Source organism: Protopterus annectens, chromosome 9.part0, assembly GCF_019279795.1.
Source record: "Protopterus annectens isolate FY-2018-M chromosome 9.part0, PAN1.0, whole genome shotgun sequence".
Taxonomy (NCBI): domain Eukaryota; kingdom Metazoa; phylum Chordata; order Ceratodontiformes; family Protopteridae; genus Protopterus; species Protopterus annectens.
The window spans coordinates 689,144,726-689,167,512 of record NC_056743.1 but is presented as its reverse complement, the minus strand read 5'-3'; the positions used below and the strand labels follow the sequence as shown (position 1 = coordinate 689,167,512).

The 22,787-nt window shown below is 40.5% G+C and overlaps 1 protein-coding gene across 3 annotated transcripts in view; it reads right to left on the bottom strand.

Annotated features, from left to right (window-relative positions):
- Positions 1 to 22,787, bottom strand: part of LOC122811451 (ABC-type oligopeptide transporter ABCB9-like) — a 184,903-nt gene that overhangs the window by 151,326 nt on the left and 10,790 nt on the right. For all 3 annotated transcript variants that reach the window (XM_044083301.1, XM_044083300.1, XM_044083302.1), the window contains exon 2: positions 6,473 to 7,058. In XM_044083301.1, the coding sequence (XP_043939236.1) occupies positions 6,473 to 7,031 (559 nt within the window). In that variant the 5' untranslated portion in view covers positions 7,032 to 7,058. The remainder of the gene's footprint in view (positions 1 to 6,472; positions 7,059 to 22,787) is intronic.

The following is a 22,787-nucleotide window of genomic DNA, read 5'->3' as shown; positions in this document are numbered from 1 at the left end:
AAATATGAGAAAAAGGGGGTTGGGGGTTAAAACTTTTTTGTTCAGCTATGGCCTATTTAAACCTGGCTTGTCCAACATTGTTGTGAATTCACCAACTTGGGTGGACATTGCCAAACATTACTCCACATTGACCACAGTTGTACTAGTTGGTGTGTGTGATTCTGTTCATAGGTTCATACTAGGCTATCTGCCCTAGGGCATTTATAACCCTAGCCAGAGTGTGTTTGGCTTTCAACACACATTTTAAGTGGAGTTTGCCATGACATTTTTCAAGGTTAGTATACTGTGCCTCTGTCTAACAGGGACATAGAAGTGATACTCAGGCCATCCACTCATCAAGATTCCTCTTGAAGGAATCTGTCACTCCAGCATGTCCTATTTATTTCAGTCCTGAGGTTCAGGTCTCGATGGGATTCTGATTTTCGCATGTCCACCGATTCCAGGTTGGACATGGCTTTATACATCAGGCACAGATCGCCTCTGGGCAGGCGGTATGCCACTGAGTGGAGCTGCAGTTTCTTTAACCGGGCAGCAAATGGCATGTGTTTGAGCCCTTTGATCCTCCTGGTGAGGTACTTTTGTGGTCTTTCCAGCTGCTGCAGGTGTCTGATAAGGTACATCCCACAAGAGGCATTGTACTCAATTATGGGCCTGATGAGGGATGAGTAAAGAGGCACGGTGACCTCCCCTGATCTAGATGTGAATACCTTCATGATTAGGTGGGCTATATGAAATGTTTTTCTAAACACTTTGGCCACGTGGTTGTCGAATAAGAGATTGCTATCAACTTGGGTACCCAGGTAGGTCCCTTATCACTTCTTCCTTACTTAATGGGTTACCAGCTATGTGGTAATTTGTGGGCACTTAAGTTTTTGACAAAGGGGATGACTATACACTTTTTTGTGTTTAGCTTGAGGACATGGCTCTGACACCAGTTGTCTGTTTCTATGAGGCCCTTTTGTAGGATGCTTGTGTCAGCTGGAGGGTCGATTATGGCGCCCAGTTTGCAGTCATCTGCACACTTGTTCAGCCACAGTCCTTCTGTATTGGCCTGGGGTCTGACATGGCTCCAGCATTTCTGACCATGTGGGTTCTGTCCTTGAGCCAGTTTACAACCCATCTAGTGACATAGGGGTTTATATTGAAGCTGGTGAGCTTATCTATAATGACCAAGTGTGATATTGTATGGAAGGCTTTTGCGAGGTCCAGGTAGGCTGTGTGGACCACCTTCTTCTCGTCAATGGCCTTGGTGACTGTTTCAAATCACTCAACCAGGTTAAGAGTCAGGATATGCCCTTAACAAAGCCAAACTGGGTAGGATCCAGTGTCTGTAGGTTCCCAATATCTTTATTTCTGAGGTCCATGATGATCCTTTCCATAGCTTTGCAGACCAAGCTACTCAGGCTTCTGGGGGCGATAGTTTGCAGTATCCATTGAGGCACCACCTTTGTGGAGAGGGACCACTGTTGCTGTGCACTGCTCTTTGGGTACATATCCTGTGGTAAGGATGAGATTGAACAGTGGTTTTATGTTTGTGTTCAATTCTTCTTGGGGTTCATGTTGGACACAGCCCAGGACACCGTCTGGTCCCATTGATGCTGTGTGTTTTGCTTTGGAGAGGCTGGCTGTTACCCGAGCATCTGAGATGTCAGGGGGCCAGGACTCTGCTGGGATAGATATTTGCCCTTTTGGTGGGGGGGGGGGGTTTGCACTGAACCTGTCAGCTCGGATGTTGGCAATGTCTGTGGGTTTGGTGTATTGTTTGTCATTTTGGACTAATTCTGAGAATATCTGGGAATTCCCACCCAGGTTCCTACCATAACTAAAGAAAGCCTTGTGATTATCCTTAGTGTCCTGTACAGTTTTTATCTCAAAGATGGCCTTAGACGATTTTATGTGTGGCCGTAGTTTTTCAATAATACTGATCAGAGATGCCTTCCCTTTTTGGGATTTTGCTCTATCATATAGTAGCTTCCTCCTTGTATTGTATGGTTTGTTTATGGCTGGGGTCCACCAGACAGGTTGCCTGCCTTTGGAGGATTGGGTCTTGGTTTTATTTGGAATTGCATGATCCATGCATTCCTGAAGGTGTTCATTGAATGCGTTTATAAAGGGTCCTGAGGTCTGGGACGTATTTTCCACAGGCACAGGGGCTGTGAAGGATTCCACCTCAGTTTTGAGGAGTGTGACATTTGCTTTAGTGAAAATGTTTCACTGTGGTTTTCTGGCCATGGGCTGGGGTCAGGATGTGAATATCCAGTGAGATTACTCTCTGGTCTGATCTTACCAGTGAGAGATACACTTCTGGTCTTGGGCATAGAGTCCCCATGTTGGTGATGATCAGGTCCAGTATGTTTTCCCCTCTTGTGGGAGTGGTAGCAAGTTGTTCCATAGCATTTGGGTTTATAAATTCTGGGAACCTTTGGGCTAGGGTGTTGGAGCTAGGGTAATGCTCCCAGTCTATGTTTGGGTAGTTGAAGTCGCCCAATATAATGGTGTTTGGGGAGACCTTCATATTTTCATGTGTTCTCCAGTCGGCCAAGTGTGGTTCCTGGGTTTAGCAGGGTGGTCTGTAGCAAGCTATGAACTGGAAGGCGGTTTTACCCACTGTTAGTTGCACATGGATAGTCTCTGCTGCTTCATGCTGTGCCACCAACCTGGGGGTGTGGGTATCTTTGACAAATATTGATACTCGCCCTCCTTTTGTAGTTTGTTCCATGTTTTGCGGCTGTAAAGCATGGTATAAGGTATAACCTATTAGTGCTAGGGTGCTCTTGGGAGCCTTGAACCAGGTTTCTGTTACTGCACAGATATCAACATTCTCCATGCTGAGGGGGGTTTGGAGTGCATGCATCTTGCAGTTTAGACTTCTGGCATTGAGTAGCATTACTTATAGTTTCTTATCCCTTGTGATACCTATGGAGGTGGGTTTGTCTTTTGAGCCTTACCTACAAAAGGCACTATGGGGGTGACAAGAGCCTTTGGCAATATCCAAAAGGCCACAGGTGATAGGTGAAAGCCATCCCTAGTGAAGCATCATGTCTTGTCAAGTATGTCATCCCAGGCTGACAAGCATTGGATCCCCTTTCACTGACACCAATACTTAAGCCTGTTGTTATAATTGATCATCTTGTCTTCATATTGTGGTACCATGTTTGGTGAGGGTAGGATGATACTCAAGGTCATCAAGTTTGCATATACTACATGGTGGTAAATGCTGTTTAGCACTACCTTACATTGCTTAACACATGGCAATCATGCCTCAGGTGATGCTGCAGGGCTGCCTATGTCAGATGCACATACTACACTCCCTGCACATGTTTGAAAGCAGGTTGTGTCAACTTAGGCATCCCTTTCACTATATGTGAGAGTCAGAGAGAGGTATCATTTCCAGGGTTCCTACTGAGCCAGTGTATGTGCTATGCGTTGCTTCTTTGCCAAGGCCAAGGCATACTGGACACGCCTCCATCTGCCTACTGGGGCAGGCTCAGGTTGTTCCTCCTCCTAGTCACGCTCTGCCTGTGATGGCCTTGGCAATGGTGGGGGGCTGTTTGGCCCAGGCCTATGCTGGTCCTGCTGCAGCTGTTTTCACAGAATCATATTATGTAGCATAGCACATACCATGACAATTTGGGTACATGTAGTTGGTGAGTATTGCAAGGCTCCACCAGATGTATCCAGGCACTGGAACCGTGACTTGAGCAACCCAAACACACGCTCAATTACATTTTGTGTTTGTGAGTGTGCCTCATTATGGCGTTCCTGTTCAGGTGTGTGTGCAGTTCTGATGGGTGTCATCAGCCACGGCTCCAGTGCACAGCCAGCATCCCCCACTAAGTGTCCATGTGGGATGTCCCCATTGGCAAATGTCTGGTACAGCTGCGTCAGATTCCAGATATGGGAATCATGGTAGCTTCCAGGGCAGCCAGCACACACATTCATTATTATGCCCTGGGCATCACACACGACCTGGCAGTTGATGGAGGGGAAGCCCTTGCGGTTAATGTAGGCCCTACCCCCCTCACCGGCTGGTGCTTTGATGTGTATATGCATGCAGTCTATTGCACCCACTACCTCAGGGTATTCTGCTATTTGCTGGAAGAGACACATATTGCTAGCCAATACCTCACGGGAATTGGGGAAATATACATGATCACCGACATGTGCTGACATGGCATCCAGGAACTGGTGCAGTACCCTGGCTGCTGATGCCTGTGATATCCCCATCATATCACCAGTTGGTCTCTGGAAGGTACCTGTTGCTAGTATTCTTAAGCCAGCACATACCTTGGTTTCCACTGGGATGGGTCCCCCTCTGTTGGTTCTGTGTGCGAGGCGTGACCTGCACAGCTCAACAATTTGCTGCAGGAGGTCTCTGTCCACTCCATAGCGCTCCACTATCTCCAGCTCATGTAACCCCTGGTAGGTGACCCTGGGCCTGTACACTCTTCTCCGTCTCATCACTGTAGGTTGTCTGGCAGCATTTGCATTGTCATCACCCTCAGCATGTTGCATATGTCGCCTTATAACAGCAATGGCAGCCCCTAACATTTTTTCTCTGAGTGAAGTTTTTTCAACAAACTGCACTGTTGTTTGCAAAGTTTTAAGTGCTGGGCTGGAATAGTGTTCTGCCTGTGTAATTGCCTGATTCTGATTGTTTTCACCTGCTAGCTCTACTAGCATTCCCTGGTAGCTTCCTACTATTTGTTGTGCTTCCTTTTTCCTTTCTGTTTCCTCAGGGGGAGTGACGCACAAACAAGCGCAAACACGCTCACAGCAGCTCACACGCGCGCACACATGCTTTGACGGTCTAAAACTTGCTTATTCCGGTTAAAACACACGCACACCAGCGCAAACAAGCTTAGAGGTCTTTAAACAGCCTTATACATGCTTACTCACGCTTCCACGCGCGCACTCTGCCTTACTCGAGTTTACAGGCGCAAACATGCGCGCATACCCGCTCAGCAAGAAACTTTGGTGTTATCCACAGTATACACCTTCCATTTCTTGGCTTTCCCTGGCCTACCTGTTGACACACCTCTTTCCATGATGTCTAACTGACAGCTAACACATGCTACTCTGCTCCAATGAGCTTCATTACTTTCATACATACCCCCCCCTTGTGATGTCACCTATCTCCTACTCTGTTACTCCCCATATCCTACTCCTACACTCCACTGACTGTGCTCATTTGATATGTAAAAGTGCGATTCACTGTCCTAACACTCATTTACATAGGATTGCCTACTAATGCTTGGTTACATATCTTAGACTGGGCTTCTCCCCTTAGCAACCCCTACTCGGTGGTCATGTTGTCTTCAGCCTGCTATTCCCTTACATTGTAATTTAACAATTTTCATAAATTCCACGTTTGTGGCTTTTATTGTCTTATTTTATAGCGCACCCCGTTTGCGCGGCGCTGCGCTTAAACATCGGAAATTGCCGGAAAAAAAAAGTATTTTTATTTTAATTTTGCATCTGGGAAAATTTCCAATGGCCGTATATTTGGCCACTGGCATACTTCCTCAACCATATGCAACCTTTATTTGGAGCGGACAAGGCTCCGTTGTGCTATTTGCAAACGGTACTCAGTTGACAACTGAGTACATTTCTGCAGCTAACACATCTCCTACTCGGACAGGTTTGTGCTTCCTGGATCGCAAATTTACCTCATCTGCATGCCTTTCGGCTGCAAGTGAGGTAATTTGCATATCCCAGCCCTGTCCGTGTAGGAGACGTTTTAGGAGCTCTCTTACACGCCCCTACAGGCTGTTCCTGGATTGCTCGTCGGACATGATGGCTGCATGGAGTCTTACTCTACTCATAGACTCTGTGCAAGCCATCGTGAATCTGGCCCACTGTCTGCCATTTTCCTTAATATCTACTAGTAATAAATGTTCAGAAATCCCAGATTAGTATTCAACAATAAAAAAAGACAGTGATTTATTTATGTTATGTGAAAGAAATGTAATGTATTTTTTACTGTTTTCAGAGCCCTGTCATCTAAATTTTCATTAAGGAAACTACTACCACTAAGATCTGTATTGTAAACTAAAAGTATAATTTACTTACAATTATTTTATTATTCAAGAATTTGACAAAACTGAAAAAAGAACAGTTACTTCTTTCCTAAAAGAACAGTTACTTCTTTCCTACTAACAAGCCTTTATAACTTGGAGCTTTTTCTATAGATCTACACTGTAAATGTGCCCTGCCCAGTAAAAAGCAAAAAAGCCAACAAAAACAATTATCAAAATGACATACAGGTATGCTCGGCCCCACAGTACTGCTTTAAATCACAAAGCAAACTTAAAAAAAACATTAATAGCAATGTAATAAAATACCAATAGCTCCCATGTGATACCTTTCCGTTGTTTCACTGCCTCAATTTTCCTTCAGTGTTTTCAACATCCTGAATTAATTGCAAATGATAGATATGGGGGAAGCACAGAACAGTTTTTGACTTACTTACCAAGGGTAGTTAAGAACAGAAAAAAACATGACATAATCAGGCGCCACAAGTCAGGTCTTACAAAAGACAGCAGCTGTTTCACTGACTCCCATAACTTGTTAATCTCTGAATGGCCCTGGAAGGGTAAAAAGTGTTCCCAGATAAAGTAAACCAGGACTGCAATTACGTATGTCATCACAATAACGGTCAAACTCCACGATCTGCACTGTACCTCAGTGGCAGGAAATCCAAGCACTGATGTGACTGACACATACAATGGTGGCAAAAAGCATAGGACACCTACATTTTTCACAATCATTTTAGAATTTAACCAGGATGATGGCTTCTTTGTAATTCTGTGGAGAATCAGGTGTGCTGAAGCGACCAAAAAGCCAAACCGAATAAAAGATGCAACCCAGATGGCCACTAATGACAAGTTCATATCCAAGTACAATGCTTGGGCTAGTTCAATAAGGCCAAAACCCAGTAATACATGATATAATTCAAAGTGCAGTGCTTGAGACAGTTTTATCATGGCAAAATCCAGCAAAGGAAAAAAGAATAAAGCCAGCATCTTCATTATGTGGAATCTTTATTAATGTTCAACCTGCAAAACAGAAGCAGAAGTAGATAAAGACAGAGATAACAGTGAGGGAACACATCATTATGCTAATGCCCAACCACTGTGTACCATGTTACCTAAGAACTTAAATCAGTTACTAGCAACAACTTTAACTTTTCCATATTTCATGCAATGATGCTGACAAAACCCCTATTCAGGTGCCTCAGTCCCCTGTATTATTTTACATGTCTTCCATCTACATCAAGGCTTTCTGAACTCATGTTTTCTACAGCCCCCCCCCCCCAACAATGTACTCCACTGCCACACCACCCTCTCAGTAATTGAAAAATATTTCATTTCACTGTTTGCTCTGAAATTACTTTCTTTTCACTTGACAGTCCTGTCTCCATCTTGACACTCTATCCTTCCTTTTCACCTGTATTGCATCAGTTTGACCAACTTTGCTGACAAATGCAACCAGAGGCTGTCAGTGACAGCCCTGATGTCAGCAAGGTGTGACTAAAACAGTATGGTCAGACCTTAATGTACTTTGTTGTCTATTACTGGTGTGATTTTTTTTTGTCACAGACGTTGATTTAAGTTCTCTTTGAATTCTGTGGTTATCAATTTTGATTATTTTCTTTTGTAATATTTTATTCATTTGAAGCTTAATATGGATCCCTTAAATGAGTATGCAATTGAATATGGATTCCTTAAATGAGTATGCAATTAAAAATTTGCTAATGCACAAATATCATGTATAGTGTAATAAATGCTATGCATTTTTAAAGGTAACAGCTGATAACCCTGGTGATCTGTGTTCCTCATGTCAAAGTTGGATGATTTTCTTACCATTGTCAGAAGTAAATATAGACTTAATGATGATGATTACATATGTTCAATTGGCACGGCTTGGAGAACTGTTGTATCATATATTAATGACTGGACTGATTAACTAAATAATGTTAGGCATAGAACAAATTTAGGAAATGATGCATATATTTTATGCAAAGATCTTTCAACCCTTATGAAACAAAGATGATGCCACTGACAACTTTGGAATTCTGGATGCAAGCATTCAGCAATCTGAGGATCCACTTTGTTTAGAAGGAAACAAAAAAAAGGAAGAAGTTCACAACAAATAACAAGGAAGAAAATTGATTAATGATTGTAAAGGAAAGAGAATATGTAGTAAAAGGACACCGTTTTGTTATCTAACACACATGTTACAGGAAATGATGATATTTTTCTATCAGAAAACATTCAGTCTACAGAAAAAGATATCTTTCCAACGGAAAAGGTAGGGGAAAAAAAAAAAGAGGCAAGGGGCAGGTTAAAAGGAAGAAATCAAAATTGAACATTGAAGGATTGAAGAACATTACTGCAAGAAAAAAAAGAAGAGAAAGACAGATGCTGACTACATGACTCAAGCTATGGATTTACACCACCAGCTGGATGAGAATTTAATACACAATGAAAACAGTGGGAGTTATAAGACTAATAGTGATGAAGATATATCATTTGTAACAACTGACAGAGCAGATATTACTGTATTGGAAGCTGAAGATTCTTCAGTGCTGGCCTGCAAATATATTACTGTAATTGATTCTTATATTTTCAGAGATGATAATGAACATAGAATAGTGTTATGCTTGCTAGGAGTGAAAAATCGAAGATGTGAGACAAGCCATGGAACGCCTTAATGTAAGGAAGTACAGATCTGTTTTATTCATGTTAGTACAAATGATGTTGACACAGACACATATATTTTGGACTGTTTTGTTTGGAACTCCATACTGGGTGTTTACCAGTTTGTTTTTTTTGCTACATGAACAACACATTCAAGCACTTGGTTACTTATGCGACATCCCTCTGAAACAAATCAGGTGCTTATAGAATACCAAAAGAAAGTATTTGGTATCTGTATCTCCAGCAGGTGTACTAGGTGTACTAAATATATATAACTTGGAGCTCTCCTAATCAGGATTTAATTTGGAAAATCCCTGGTTTCCATCAAGCAGTGCTGAAACAACTTAGTCTAGTCTACAAAAGTGGACAGTAAACCATTTTTCATAGCTTTAAGACCCTGGAAGTCTATGTAGATTTAAACTGTATCATATTTCTTCATTGTTACTGTGCTGCTCACCCTTTCAATTGGCTCATATTGTTTTATATTCACACTCATTCTCTGCAGTCTTTTCAAATCCTTTACATTTATATTTGACAACGCTAGTGTTACTTTGCTGGAAGCATGCACAACTGATAACTGCATGATTGATATACTTTTTTCTGGTGCACATCCTAATACAGCAATTACACCATTGCACTTGTGAAGAAAATTATCACATGATTCACTCTCTGTTCTTTCACTGATCCTGCACATTTGCTATGTGATTTTTTTTTTGTCATTTCAAGCCTCTGACAAGTCAACCAACCAAATACATTTGTTATTACAATCCAATTATTTGAAAATGAAACTTAGATGTCTTATTATTACATTCATTCATCAAGAGCTTTTGACCAAATGGCTTAGAGTGTTGAACTGAGCACAAATAAGCAATTTACATTCAGAAGGTTTCAATTCTGTTTATTTCATACCCCAGTCCCTCAAACATTTGAACAGATATTACTATACACTCTGAACTATTATATAACTTAAACACATTTTGGATGATTAGCACCAAGCTTTTCTTGTCGTACGTGTAGCTGTTCATGTCTATTGTGATGACAGGAGGTACTGCCAACCATGCAAGTAGAAGTAGGGCAGTGGATGTGTAACATATGCCAGCACAGCTAGCTGGAATTTTGTAAACAATTATATGTCATTTGCATATCAAACTGATCTGTACAGATGCTTGTACTGAAAATGTATTTGTGAGGTTTGCTTGTGTTAAAATGTGTAAATAGTGTGCCCTGTTGGAAAGAAAAAATGTACATATATTATCACAACTGAATTAAATGTACACATTGTAAAAGCATATACTGGGAGGGAAGAGGTTAATACACCTGATTTTGGAAGAAATATTCTTGAAATTAAATTACTTTATGGGTTAAGTCTTAAAGATGTTATCCCACAGTTTTGAAGGGAGCCAGAGATGCAATGTCTGTACTAGGGAGCCAGAGACATTGTCTGTACTAGAGAATAGATTGCAACTACTGTAGGAAGAGTGGAATGGTTTTATGCTTTAACATCCAGCAGCTGCAACACATCTGAGCAAGTCTGTGTATGGTAACACGTAGGTGCTAAACCCTGACAGATTCTGGCAGTGGGGGTTGCATGGGAACCAGAAGTCAGATGACCAGATGTATGTGAGGTCATTGTGTACAAAAATAATGCTTTAATACTAGAAGAGACTACAGTCTCAGCAGCATTCTCTATTCTGGATCTGACAACAAGGATCACTCAGCTATCTTGCTCTATTCAGTAAGACAGCACAGTAATTAATTTGGTCAATCAGGAACAGATAGCAAGATTAGCCGGATACTGTTTTTCTATTACAGTGTGAAACTTTCCCATCTGTGTTATTTTTAATATTCCTTGTGACTGAAATTCTGGTGTCTACTGTAAATAGATAGTTGGTATTTTTTATGTTCTTTTATTATTTATTATTAAAAATATTTAAACTTTTCACTGTAGCTGGTTTAGAAAATATTTAAGCTTTAGAGTATTTGCATATATTTATTCGGCGATAACTCCGGCCATTCCTGAAAGCCTTGCTATTTGGTCAACATTACCATTTGCATTAATATTAACTTCACTCGGCATAACTGGATACCCTTTTAAGAGCCTTATAGTAATTGACTGGTGGCAGTGAATCTACCTTATAGTCTAGGCAAAGTTGGTAGAGCAGGTAATCTGTGCCAGCCTTTCGAAAGTGTTTGTAAATTAAATTTCAGAGTATGTGTCAGCTACATGGGGCAGGGACTTGGAAGCACTGGTTTCACAGTGCCGATAGAGACACCCAGACCTGAGTGTGTGACCTGTGTGCTCTTAAGGGAAACTGCTTGATGCAGAGAGGCCTGTATTAGGAAATAGTGTGTGTATCCATTTGTATTCCAAGTGAATGTCCCTCTCCAGTGTCAGTGGTGAGGATTCAGGCTCCTTGATTACTGTGGTACAGCACGTCTATAACACAACTTGGACAAGGTTTACTTTTTTGAATCGTTGTTGTATCCATAAACACTCATGCTTCCACCAAAATACTGCCAACAGGATTCAACATATTTTAAAAAAATGGCAACACAAAGCAGCAGGAGGTGCAACCTTTATTCATAAGGAGTCTGAGTGTATCTGCCTACTAATCCAGCTTTTATAACAGACACTAAAAGAGATTGTCTGGGTTTTTAATTGATAGATAAAAAAAGAACTAGAGACATTTATCTTTTCTTTCTGTCAAACTCTTCTAAAGATAATGAAGACTGACAGCCACTGATTATCACACAACTGTTTGGGTGGGCAGAGTTGGTTTTTCCATGTAACAGAACAGCCAAAAGCTCTAAAAAGACTTAATCCCTTTACTTACATGAAATAACTTCAGCTGCTGACATAGGGGACACATTTAGTGACTACCTGCCTAATGTCACTATTTAGCATGACGGCACTCAATAACTTATCGGTATGTACTCTGCATTTGTAGAGAGCTGTGAATTGTGTACAGCTTACGTATGTGGTTTCTAGTGTGTGTACCAACTCTATGCAACTGTGTATTATGTTTGTGAATACCACTCCTATTTAAAAGACAACTTAAGCAAACAGCATATGTACTACATCCAACTGAAATTAATTGTAAATAATAATTCAAACTAAAAAAGTGAAAAACTGGATAAGTGGAGCATACGGTAATCTTAGCTGTGATAATGGAAATATATTCTAAGATTAAGAAGATCAGTTTCATGACTTGTGGCTTCACCATTCACACCAAACTGTACGGAAGCAAATGCTGGTAAAAGAAACCAAAAACCAAAGAACCAACACTGGTGGAGATAGAACGCCAATAAATATCCAAATGAAATCAAGAACTCAGGTTTATTAGCGCAAGTAAAATCTCAGTACCACACGTTTTCATCACAAAATGTAACTTCATTAGACAACATAAGGAAGTAGCCTCACAGCTTATATATAATTGATTGATGAATGCACCTGTTCAAGGCAATTAGATCTTAAAGGACAAACATCATAAAAATTCTACATTATTTTAAAAAGTTTATAAAATGTTGTAAATGAATATTAAAAGCATTGAATATATATAAAAATGTTTAAATAAAACATATTCAAGATATAAGTATTACCAAAAGTAAATGAATACATCATACCTTGAAATAAAATAAAATGTTATGTTGTTAAATGATGTGGACTAGTTCAATGTATATATATATATAAATATAATCTATCATAGGCCCTATACATTAATGGCTTTCAGCTTTAGTATGGGCTTGATGGATATATAATCATTCAAGCCGGGTTCCTTGTTAGCTTCCAAGGAGATTTGCCAAAAGGTCTCTCTCTGCTCTAGTTTTGCCTGCCACGGTCCACCCCTTGGGTCCCTGTTGACACTTTCCAGCACAAAAAATTGATATTTAGCTGTGGGGCATGCAGATGTATGTTTGAACAAGGCATTGGTGTTGTTTTCTATTTGTATGTCATGTATATGTTCATAAATTCTGTGTTTTAAAGTACGCTCAGTCTTCCTCACATAGTATGCTGGACAAATTGAACACATAGCCAAATATACCACCCCATGACTATTGCAGTTGTAATATGCTGTAGCCTTGATGGTCCTATTTTTGGCAGAAAGGAATATTTGTTCATCATGCACAATGTATGAACATTGTGCACATGACCCACACCTGAAGGTGCCTTTACGTGGACGGGTTGAATTATATTGAAAAGGACCTATTTCTAGTATGTTCTTTATACTTCTCCCTTTTCGAAAAACTGTCCTCATATCCTTACCATGCAAGTTGTACAAATCAGTAACTTCTTTAAAAGTTTCCCATTCATTGGAAATGATGTCCCTAATGTTACTGGAATTGGCACTGTATTGTGTAATAAAAGCTTTTTTAAAATCTAACTGATTATTCTCTATACTTGAAGTGTTATAAGTCATGCCCAAACCCAAAATTGGTCGAAATCTGTTCTTTCTACCTTCTTTAACTTGTTCACATATATTGCCTGTAAATTCTTCTGGATAACCCCTATCTTGGAACAATTGAAATAATTTGTCACATTCTGACAAGAAATCTTGGTCATTGGAGGTCATCCGTGATATCCTGACAAATTGGCCTTTAACAATGCCTATTTTTTGATGCATGGGGTGTGAGCTGTCAAAGTGTATATAACTGTTAGAAAACGTAGGTTTTCGATAAACAGTAGATCTAAATTTACCATCACCGTCAATGCTAAGTAAAACATCCAAATATTCAACTCTGTCCACATGAACGTGATATGTAAATGTAAGAAAGTTGGTGGTGGCTGTTAGATATTCCATAAAGTCCCTGATAAGGGTATCTGGTCCAGTCCAGAAAATGCAAATGTCATCCAAAAACCTAAAATAGGCTACCCAGTATTTCCTAAAGGGACTGTTGAATACATATTTGTTCTCCCAGACAGAAAGAATAATATCAGCATATGTGGGGGCACAGTTTGCCCCCATAGCCACACCTGATGTTTGTTTGTAATATTCACCTGAAAAGTGAATGAAATTATGGTGTAAAACCAATTCCATGAGTTCCAAAATGACAAAGGTATCATTGTTACTGGCCTTGGGGCTTGATGTAAGGGCCTCTTCCAACCATAGTAAACCTGTTTCATGTGGTATCACCGAAAACAGGTCCACGACATCTATGGTCAGAAATTTTAAGTTAGGGGCCCGAAGTTCGGGGGTAACCTGTCTCAAAAATTCCCAAGAATCCTTTAGTAAATGAGTGGCTTTAGGCCATAAACTTTTGAATTTGTAGTCTAAAAATTTTGAAAGCGGAGAAATTTTAGACCCTCCAGCATACTATGTGGGGAAGACTGAGCGTACTTTAAAACGCAGAATTTATGAACATATACATGACATACAAATAGAAAACAACACCAATGCCTTGTTCAAACATACATCTGCATGCCCCACAGCTAAATATCAATTTTTTGTGCTGGAAAGTGTCAACAGGGACCCAAGGGGTGGGCCGTGGCAGGCAAAACTAGAGCAGAGAGAGACCTTTTGGCAAATCTCCTTGGAAGCTAACAAGGAACCCGGCTTGAATGATTATATATCCATCAAGCCTATACTAAAGCTGAAAGCCATTAATGTATAGGGCCTATGATAGATTATATTTATATATATACATTGAACTAGTCCACATCATTTAACAACATAACATTTTATTTTATTTCAAGGTATGATGTATTCATTTACTTTTGGTAATACTTATATCTTGAATATGTTTTATTTAAACATTTTTATATATATTCAATGCTTTTAATATTCATTTACAACATTTTATAAACTTTTTAAAATAATGTAGGATTTTTATGATGTTTGTCCTTTAAGATCTAATTGCCTTGAACAGGTGCATTCATCAATCAATTATATATAAGCTGTGAGGCTACTTCCTTATGCTGTCTGATGAAGTTACATTTTGTGACGAAAACGTGTGGTACTGAGATTTTACTTGCGTTAATAAACCTGAGTTTTGGATTTCATTTGGATATTTATTGGCGTTATATCTCCACCAGTGTTGGTTCTTTGGTTTTTGGCTTCACCATTCACCCTGCAATGCATCCCCTACTCTTAGAGTACAAGATATTTCACACATACAATCTAGACCCTGTACTCTGTATGCATTACAATATGGCTCCAGATTTTGGTTAAATCTATTATTAAACCTTCCGGGTACAATTCTCACATTTGTCTAAGAATGGGAATACGTTCATGTTCACTAAATATAAACATCACATACAGTAAAATAAAACATGGCAACACCCTTGTGTTTACAGTAACCAATTAAACAAGATAAGCTGTCATTAAACATGCTGAACAAAATAGCAGGTACCCAGAAAGGGCAGGGCTTGGGAGGACTGCCAATCTGTCAAAACAACAGAACAGAAAAATATAAGCAGCCCCCCTGAATTACTAAGCCCCAATCCAAAGCAGCGACTGAAGAGATCATTAAAACCCAACCTGCAGGTCCCAAAACTTGAATGAACCTGCCTGCTTGAACCTAGATTTAACCATACAAGGGTGCACCCCCATATGTGATGAAGGAGGCAAAAGCCTGCCACTGTGAAGGAGCCACACAAGGATGCACCCCTCTCTGTTAGGGTCCAGTGTGTGGTGAAGGTGGCCAAAGCCTGCCAGTGTGAAGGGGCCAGACATGTCCACTCTCCCAAAGCCCCACCAAATGTTAGTCCTCTGTCTGTCCTTCCATTCAACAAGCATGACTGAGACAATCTAGCCTTTCCACCCTATCACTTGCTGTGGAAGACAAAAATAGATTAAATCTATTAATAACCCCTAGTGCCATTTTTCTTGGGGCCATCAAGACACTAAATGAAAAAAAGATACCTAGTCCCCTCCTATCCTAGATTGCGTAGGCTGCTGGCTCCACTCATAGTAAATCATCCCTGGTGTATCCTGTCTTGAGGAAACCTGGATTCCTGACTGTTGAAAACATCCTAAAGCAAATGCTTTATTTTCCAGTACTGTATTGGTCCCCCGAACTGAAGCTGTAATTAACTGATTCCTGACTGTTGAAAACATCCTAAAGCAAATGCTTTATTTTCCAGTACTGTATTGGTCCCCCCGAACTGAAGCTGTAATTAAGTGTCCAAAGAAACCAAGTGTATGCACCTTTTAAAAAATAGTCTGAACACCCAATAGCAATATTGTAATCCTACGTGTGCATGCTAACAGCCTACTGCTTAGCCCACTCAACCTGCTCTCCCCAGTCCATCACTCCCCCCTTAGGAGGCCTAGCCCTCCTCTGTAATAAACTGATCCGCCCACTAGATGGCGACACTCACCTACTTATAAATACTTCATTGTAAAGTAAATAGCTACTAGATATTGACTGTCCTATATTGCTCTATTGCCCTTCCCCAACCTTTGTACTACATAACTGTAGAGTACATACAAGTTATCTTGATACTTTCTGTCCTACTTTGCTTTATTGCTCTTCCCTTATCTCTGTAACCTCCCTCCTTCCCCTCTGTCTCTCTTAGCATTACTGTACCTCACCCCTGAGCCTTTACTGACTTGTGCTGCTATCCACCTTACTGATTGTTTCCTCGCTGACTTGCTCATCCATCTCCTTGGCTCTAACTCTATGCAATACCTCCTCCTCCTCCCTCCAATTCCCGCTATCTACCTCACTTCCTGCCTTAGTGTTCCCTGTCTTTCTAGCCACCTATGCAGCCCTTGCTTCCTGCCAATCCCTTCCCCCTCTTCTTACCCTTTCCTCACCCCTCCCCCTATTTCTATAAATATATGTGCCCTCTCGTGGCATCATTTTTAAAAAGATACCTAGTCCCCTCCTATCCTAGATTGCGTAGGCTGCTGGCTCCACTCGTAGGTAAGTTTTTGCCTTTATCTTATTGTTAATGTAAGTAAACTGCATTTGTGCTTCCCATTGCTGTCTTCACCTTTAATCTACATTACTTATACTGGCTTATCTAACAGCTGTTTACTAACTGTATGCTTAGTTCCTGGAAGTACGCACATTTTGCTCTTTGGCATTCCGTGCACCAGAGTGAAGTATCTGACTGAATCTCACGCTGTCCTTCAATTAACTTATTTTCATGAGTGACAGACGTTTTTATCCTGTTAGCCATTTATTTTCGTAAATTATAGTGGGAAATGATCGCTCCTTAGATTTGCATACTCTAGAGGACCACATCTGCCTGAAACGCTCTGCTCTCTGCCCATTTACCAACTTACTTTCATGAGCGAGAGCTGTTTTAGCCTGAGTGCTGTATATCAATGTAAAACAATTTGTGGCACAGTGGTAAACGCTCTGCTCTTTGCCCAATCCCAAACTTAATTTCACGAGCGACAGCTGCTTTAGCCTGAGTGCTGTAGATCTATGTAAAACAATAGTTAAGCAGTGGTTAACACTCTGCTCTCTGCCAAATTACCAAGTTAATTTCATGAGCGATAGCTGTTTTAGCCCGAGTGCTGTACATCTGAGGTACAGTGGTAAATGCTCTGCTCTCTGCCCAATTACCATCTTAATTTTCACGAGTGACATCTGTTTTAGCCTAAGTACTGTTTGTTTGTGGCACAGTGGTAAACGCTCTGCTCTCTGCCCAACTACCAACTAAATTTCATGAACGATAGCTGTTTTAGCCCGAGTGCCGTATATCTATGTAAAACAATAGTGGTTCAGTGGAAAACGCTTGCTCTTTAGCGTTGTATGCTTCAGAGTGCTATTTCTGCCTGTAGCCAATCCCTTCCCCATTTTTATTATCTTAAATTATCAACAATAACTGTTTAGCCTGTTTTGTCATACATTTATGCAAGCCAAAGAGGAAACACTTGCTGTATGGCGCTGCATGTATCAGGGGGCTATAGCAAACTGAATTAAATGCTGTCCGCTCTTCTACTTAGACAAACATATTAGCGATAGCTGTGTTTAGCCTGTATGCTGTAAATGTTATGTAAAGCCGACTTTCTGAAATGCATCATGCATGCTAATTGTTTGAAGTCTCTTTAATGTAACATAGTTGCTGTTAATGTTATGTGCTTTTCCTGCCTATTTAGTAGTATTACATTGCAGTTTCTGTTGCAAGTTATTTCTCTATGCAGTGTTCCCTCTCTTTGCATACCCGCAAAGCACAACCTCATACAACTTAATCCTGTATTTCTCAGCTAGTTGCTGTTAGTGACCCTATGATAGTAATCGTTTTATATCACTTCTCTTCTAGTAAATCATCCCTGGTGTATCCTGTCTTGAGGTACCCTGGATTCCTGACTGTTGAAAACATCCTAAAGCAAATGCTTTATTTTCCAGTACTGTATTGGTCCCCCAAACTGAAGCTGTAATTAACTGCCCAAAGAAACCAAGTGTATGCACCTTTTATAAAGTAGTCTGCACACTCAATAGCAATATTGTAATCCTACGTGTGCATGCTATCAGCCTACCGCTTAGAACACTCAACCTACTCTCCCCAGTCCATCACTCCCCCCTTAGGAGCTCTAGCCCTCCTCTGTAATAAACTGATCCGCCCACTAAATGGCGGCACTCACCTACTTATAAATACTTCACTGTAAACTAAACAGCTACTAGATATTGACTGTCCTATATTGCTCTATTGCCCTTCCCCAACCTTTGTACTACATAACTGTAGAGTACATACAAGTTATCTTGATACTTTCTGTCCTACTTTGCTTTATTGCTCTTCCCTTATCTCTGTAACCTCCCTGCTTCCCCTCCGTCTCTCTTAGCATTACTGTACCTCACCCCTGAGCCTTTACTGACTTGTGCTGCTATCCACCTTACCTATTGTTTCCTCGCTGACTTGCTCATCCATCTCCTTGGCTCTTAGCCCGTCAACTATCCATAGACAGCACTATTCTCCCTATCTCTTTACCTGACACTATACCTACCTTCCAGCTTCAACCCATCTCTACTACCTACATCCAAAACATCATCCAAAAACTTAAGCCTTGCACCCCCTCTGCAGACCAGTTACCGTTAGAATATCTGCAAAGAGCTGCTAAAATCAGTAGCCTACCCTATATCTATCATTATAAATAGAACCATCAACGAAGGAAACATCCCAGACATTTGGAAAATCTCCCACATAATCCCTTTACATAAAGGTGGCAACTCTAATGATTATTCCAGTTACAGGCCTATAGCTCTCATCACCCCTAGCTAAGGTTACGGAAAAATGCATTCATCACCAGCTAACAGAACACTTAACCCAACACAATATCTTAGCAAACTGCCAACATGGCTTCAGGCCCTACCACAACACCACTACAGCTCTCCTTTCTTTTACCGACTCCATCAACCGTAACCGTAATAGCAATAGCCTTTCCTCAGCACTTTTTATTGATTTATCTAAAGCTTTCGATGTAGTTAACCACTTCCTGCTTATAAAGATCCTTGAATCCCTCTCTCTAGACAACAAAGCTATCCTCTGGTTTAAATTATACCTTAATAATAGGCAACAGGCAGTTCTCTGGGAGAATAAGCTATCCTCCCACCTGCCCATCTCCCTTGCAGTCCCTCAGGGCTCCATTCTAGGTCCTCTCCTTTTCTCCTTGTTCATCAATGACCTCCATGCTGTAATCCCTCAAGCAACCACTATACAATATGCAGATGATTCTACGCTCATATGTACTGCCAATACTTCATCTGAACTTAAAACCCTAACCCAGAAAGTCTTCAGCACAGAAGCTTGGTTCTTGAAACGCTGCCTCCTGTTGAACACTAAAAAGACCAAGCTCTTGCTCTTTTCACCTAACACTAAGCCCCCCCCCATTGATTTCTCAATAAAATCCACTAATGGCACCCCTTATATCCCCAGACTTCCCCACCAAACTGCTAGGCATCATAATTGATGATCTCACCTTTGATAACCATATTAACAATACCATTAAAACAGTAAACAGATAAATAGGCTCCTTATATAGAATAAAACCTTTCTTAACCCCAACATCCAGAGGTAAAATTGCTCACTCCCATTTAATCTCATCTCTTCTGTATGCTTCACCCATATACACCAACCTAAAAAAAAAATAATCTTGTCAAACTAGCCAACTCCTATAACAATATAGCCAGATTTGTCACTGGGAACCATCATAGAACTCACCATTGTCTGAACCTACAGCAACTTGAATAGTTAGAACTAAAAAAATTTTTGATATTTTCATAACTTACCATAGTTCATAAAATACTTTACCAATCAAACAACACCCCTATACTTTCCAACCTTATTACCCCTTACAGAACTCTCAACTCCTTACGATCTTCCAGGAAACTTCTTGCTAACACAAGCAAGTCTAATAACCTGGCAGGCGACTCCTAATTCAACAATACTGCTGGAAAAAACTTTTAAGTAGTGAATATCTCAAGTAATTTTCAGAAGTCTTGTCATGAATGTTATGTTTCAATCATTCTGTATATTTTTTTCTCAAATAACATTCTGTAAAATGACCTCTCCTATTTCTGTATAATCATTGTTAAGAAATCTATTCTTTCCTCAAGAATTAGCTGATACTTAGCATTATAACATATTTCCCTTGTATTATTGTTGAAGGATATATATGTGTGATATGATCAGATGAAAAAAAAATGTTTATTTTGTAGGACATTGTGATGTCTTTACTGCATCTCTGTGTTCACAAATTGAGTTTATCTCCCCGGGCATCCACTGAAAATGGACATACATCCAGCTAGACTAGCCCGGTTAACAAATGTAAAATAAAATAAATAAAATAAATTTCTGATTTTGTTTTTTTTCTTTTTTCGTTTGAAGAGGAGTGGGTGGTTGGTTAGGTTCTTTGTTCTCCCTGTAGAAAACTAGCCCGGTTAACAAATGTAAAATAAAATAAAAAAATAAATTTCTGATTTTGTTTTTTTTTCTTTTTTCGTTTGAAGAGGAGTGGGTGGTTAGGTTCTTTGTTCTCCCTGTAGAAAACTGTCCTTAACCTGCTTACTCTAACCTCTTAAAGTCTCTTTCTCTAACCCTCCCATCTGTCTGACCTTCTCCTTCCTATTTACCTCATATATTACTTCCACACTTTCGAGTGGCATATCTGATTTCCACTGCCTCCCCCAACACACAGACTGCTGACTGCGTTATCCCCCCCCCCCTGCAAATTTTACTGGGTCGCTGATGCCTCAGCCCTCAGTTAATGCCTCTGGATGGGAATAAACATGCTCATCAGATAAAAACATGATAAATTTGCATCAAAAGAAATATTTTCACAGCTATATGTTTACTGTAACCAATTAAACTACCCCTTAAAATGTCAACTGACTGAACAAAAATGTGCACAAAGAACAAGGTATGGATGGAATGCCAATCAAGCTGACAAGAGTAAATTAATAAGCAGTTCCCTGAATTATCAAGCCACCCAACACCCATGAATAAGGAGATCCTACTAAGCCAAACACACAGCTATCCAAAAAGAAACTCACAATAAATGAAAACTACATGTATTGCATCAGCTTTAAAACAAGTCAAACTACGGGTAAACTGCATACCAGTTAATTTTCAAAAGGGCAGACGGCATTCAAATATGACAGTGCTAGTACTTCTCAGTCAGCTTGAAGAAACTATCTTGTTGTCGTGTCTTTCGCCTTTTCCCGGTTTTCCTGGTCCGCTAATGATTGGCAGTAGATTTTTACGTGCCGAGTTGCCAGCCCTAACACACAACCTTCAACAAAGATACGCCCATTCCCACATGTCTCTACACAGAAGACGCTATAGCGGAGAATCCAACCGGACAATGTCTTACTGTAAGGCGACAACGCTACAGCATCACCACCACCGCAGTTGCTTGCAATTAAATTCTTGCTCTAACTACAAGAATTCATGAGGCAAGTCTTGTTGCATTCTGTAACATAACACTATATCTCAAATTCTGACAATGTTCATAGTAATTATTAGCCATCTGTTTCCTACTGATTCTGCGTAACTTGTTAATCACTATACATCAGATATTAGGTTCACAGATATTAGGTTCATAGGTAGATACTAGGCTATCTGCCCTAGGGCATTTATAAGCCTAGCCAGAGTGTATTTGGCTTCCGCCTCCCTATTAGATTAGCCTATTGTGCCTCTAAAGTAGGTCACAGAAGGTACCCTTTTAAGATTAGTTTACTGTGCCTCTGTCTAGCAGGGACACAAGAGAGATCCCAGGGGTGAATTTGCGATTTCCCATCCACGCGTCCAAATTTCGCTTGAAGAGGGTCAGCGAGGGTCTATGTCTAACATGAATTGGGATTCTATTCCAGAGTGAGGGGAGCCTCTGGGAAATGAATCTGTCCCTCCAGCATGTCCTATTTATTTTTGTGCTGAGGTTTAGGTCCCTGGAGCGTGTAGCTCTAAGGGACTTGGATTTTTTGAGGTGGAGCATGTCCATTAATTCTGGGTTTGACATGGCTTTGTACGTCAGGCATAGATTGCCTCTGAGTAGAAGGTAAGCAACTGAGAAGAGCTGGAGTTTCTTTAGTTGAGCTGCATAGGACATCTGTTTGTAGCCCATGATCCTCTTGGTGAGGTACTTTTGGGGTCTCTACAGTTGCTGCAGATGTCGGGTAAGGTACATCCCAAAAGGGGCATTGTATTAAATTATGGGCCTGATGAGTGACGAGTAGAGGGGCACAATGACCTCTCTTGATCTAGATACGAACCCTTTCATGATAAGGTGGGCTATATAGAAGGTCTTTCTAACCACTTTGGCAATGTGACTATCAAAGGAGAGATTACTATCTATGTTGGTCTCGAAATCTCTAATTACTTCTTCCGTACTTAATGGATTACCATCTATGCGGTAATTTGTGGGCAGCTTGTTTTTCCCAAAGGGGATGACTATGCACTTTTTAGCATTTAGCTTGAGGCCATGGCTCTGGCACCAAGCATCCGTCTCTGTGAGACCCTTTTGGAGGATGCTTGTGTCAGCTGGAGATTCGATTATGGCCCCCAGTTTGCAGTCTTCTGCAAACTTTGTCAGCCATAATGCCCCCGTGTTAGCCTGAACCTCAGAGAAGTATATACCGAACAAGAGAGGTCCCAGAACTGAGCCCTGTGGGACGCCACTTGTAACTGGTTTGGAT